General features: G+C 45.7%; 1 protein-coding gene across 1 annotated transcript; it reads right to left on the bottom strand.

The window, feature by feature from the left end:
- Positions 1–2090: 2090 nt before the first annotated feature.
- Positions 2091–2291, bottom strand: H310_08476 (hypothetical protein; the record flags this gene model as incomplete). Its single annotated transcript, XM_008874209.1, has 2 exons — positions 2091–2219; positions 2280–2291. 2 exons carry the CDS (start codon positions 2289–2291, stop codon positions 2091–2093), a joined length of 141 nt encoding a protein of 46 aa, XP_008872431.1.
- Between the last annotated feature and the right edge of the window lie 455 nt (positions 2292–2746).

Raw genomic sequence — 2746 nt, 5'->3', positions numbered from 1 at the left:
GTTTTTTTGGCACACTAAATTGTGTTATGTACTCGACGAACATTCTTTGGGAATATCTCTTCCACTTTCAGAACCAATACTTTCAAAATTTGAGCCTATGGAATCGCATTTTTCCAAATATGTGATTTGAACCGATTTCGTGTGAATTGATCTTTTTAGATGTGATGAAACACTGCACTCTTTGTGACCGACATCGCCATGCCCTTGCCCCTACGGACCCAACTTTGTGTCCGAGTACAGTCGACGCGCCGTCTTTGTGACACGGCTGCGTTTATAATTGACTATGGATCAATATCTCCCTTTGTCCCCTCGTGGTGGCGAGCCACAATATTCCCCTCACACTTTTCTAGAAAGTTCGCAAAGACTTTTCCTGATCCTTTGTGCTTTTGCTATCGGGAAAAACCACAATCAAAGTGCAGTGTCATGAAACAGATTTATGCGGCACTTACGTTTGTATCTATTCTTTTGGATCATATCGCGTCGTCATGTGTTATAACCATACCTGCAGCAATTTTCGATTTTGCCGCCCAAAGTAACATGGACTGCCGTTTCAAGTTTCGCTTCAGCAAGTCTCAAATCTTGGAGCTCGTTCAACTCTTCGAGATCCCCGACGCTTTCACCACCAAAACCCGTTACACAGCCTCAGCCATCGAGGCAGTGTGCATCATGCTCATCCGTCTTGCGTGGCCACATCGACTCGGTATATTGGTGCTGACGTTTGGCCGTAGTCGTGAGGCTCTATCGTCCATCGCAAACGGCATGGTTCAGCATGTTTTTAACTGGTTTGGCCACCTGCTGAAATGGGATTTCGACCGTCTCAAAGCCGACTGGATGAAGAGCTGTGGGAACGCAAATCATGCACAAGCAGGTCCCCTTAAAACATGCCTTGGCTTCATTGTCGGGACAGTGCGTGGTATATGTCGATCTGGTAAAAGAGTTCAAAAAGCAGTCCACAATGGTCACAAGGGGAGCTTCATATTACCAACTTTCAATTACAAATAGAGTCTATTCTAGCGAAAGCATGCATTGAAGTACCAAGCTGTGAAATCACCTGAAGTGCTAGTTGTTTCAGGTACTCGCTATGTGATCTACGGAGACCAGCGTATGGGATCAATGAAGTGATAGCATCAGGATTCAAAGGTGCGAGGTTGAATGAGCACGAGGCGGAGTTTAATCGCCACATGAGTGCTTTGCGAGTAAGTGTGGAATGGGGCTTTGGCATTGTCCGCAACTTGTGGACTTTCGTCGACTGCAAGGGTGGTCAAAAGCTGTGGCTGCAGTCTCTTGGAATGCACTACAGTGTGGCTGTCATATTGACAAACGTGCATACTTGCATGAAGCAAGGAAATCAAATGTCCCACTCCTTTGGGCTCAAACTACCTTCTGCCGCACAATACTTGCACTCGAAGCAACAATAACTTGATATGAACTGTACATCATGTTGAAACAACTTTCTCTTTACTCATTGATCGAACTATTTCCAATGTTCCTCTCATAATATTCAACAATCCTTGGCGTTCCTGCTGCTCAAGAGCAATTCGAGCTTCGAGCTCCGCTTTATCAAGTAGATAACGCTTCTCTTCGAGCTCAATTTTGCGGGCAGCAAGCATGTTGGCCTCTTTCCCTTTAGCAATCTCTTCCAGCTTGTAATCATTCGCGTGTTCCAACACAGACGCAAACTTGGCCAAGGCATTCGTCGAATCCTTCACTGATGTTGACATAGAGCTGTGCAACCTTTCTTGAGTTGAGTCTTTATGGCGCCTTCATCTTCCGCATCGGCCGTTGAATCTTCAAGAATCTTTCGTTTCAATCCCTCCGCAGCAGTGGCACGGATTGCGTGTCTGTCCATCTCGCGAGGTCTTCCTGCTACATAGTTTCGTTCTTGTTCGCTCGTCTTTTGCATTGTTCTGCTTCAATCTACGAAACACAATGATTGCCAAGTATGACGGAGGATTGATCACTATGTTCGCGAGATCCTGCAGCAGCTGGTCACGTTCCGTGTACTGCTCATCTGTCCCTGACGCTCGAAGGGACGCAACACTGTCCTTTTGGAATGCAGAGAGCAAGTCGTCGCAGCGCTTACGACAACCTTAGGCACTGATGCTTTCGCCGTAAATCGGTCGCATGTTAACGGCGACTTCCGTCCATCGTCTGTTGCTTTGGCCGTATGGCGCGCAGTAGGGGCCAATAGAGATAACATCTTTCAAGATATCTACGTCCTGTGAAGCAGTGAAGCGATGGGCGTGCTTCTTCTTTGAATCACTATGCTCGATTTCAACCTGCTCTGCCATTGCAATGAACTGCAATTGTGAACGTGAACATGTTTCCCCCGTGAGAACGTCTCACTGGAAATTTCTAGAACTCACTTTCCCAGTGGGCTCGGCCAAAAGTTCCACGGGAAATGATCTCTGGAAATTCCCCGTAGCAAAATCTGTCTAATGAAGCGTTTGCGACTTGTTGGCCAATTGATTCGAATTGTCCACAGTATTATGGAAAAAGTAGTGTTTTGGATTGTCCACAGTATTAGGCCCTTTAATAAAAAATGCAGCTTCCAGCGACGTTAAAGTGGATGCGAATAACCGAAGACGCATAGAATCTACTGCAATAATTGTAATCAACTGGGAGTATTGCGTTCTTCTTCATATTCGTGAGACTGCAATGACTCAGGTGAATTGCATTGTTTCCTATTATGCATTATCATATCGACATATATGTAGATGATGTGAAGAGAGAATGACCTCCATCG

This window comes from Aphanomyces invadans (genome assembly GCF_000520115.1).
Source record: "Aphanomyces invadans strain NJM9701 unplaced genomic scaffold supercont1.17, whole genome shotgun sequence".
NCBI lineage: Eukaryota > Oomycota > Saprolegniomycetes > Saprolegniales > Verrucalvaceae > Aphanomyces > Aphanomyces invadans.
The sequence above is the reverse complement of the archived record's forward strand: the minus strand, read 5'-3'. Positions and strand labels throughout refer to the sequence as shown.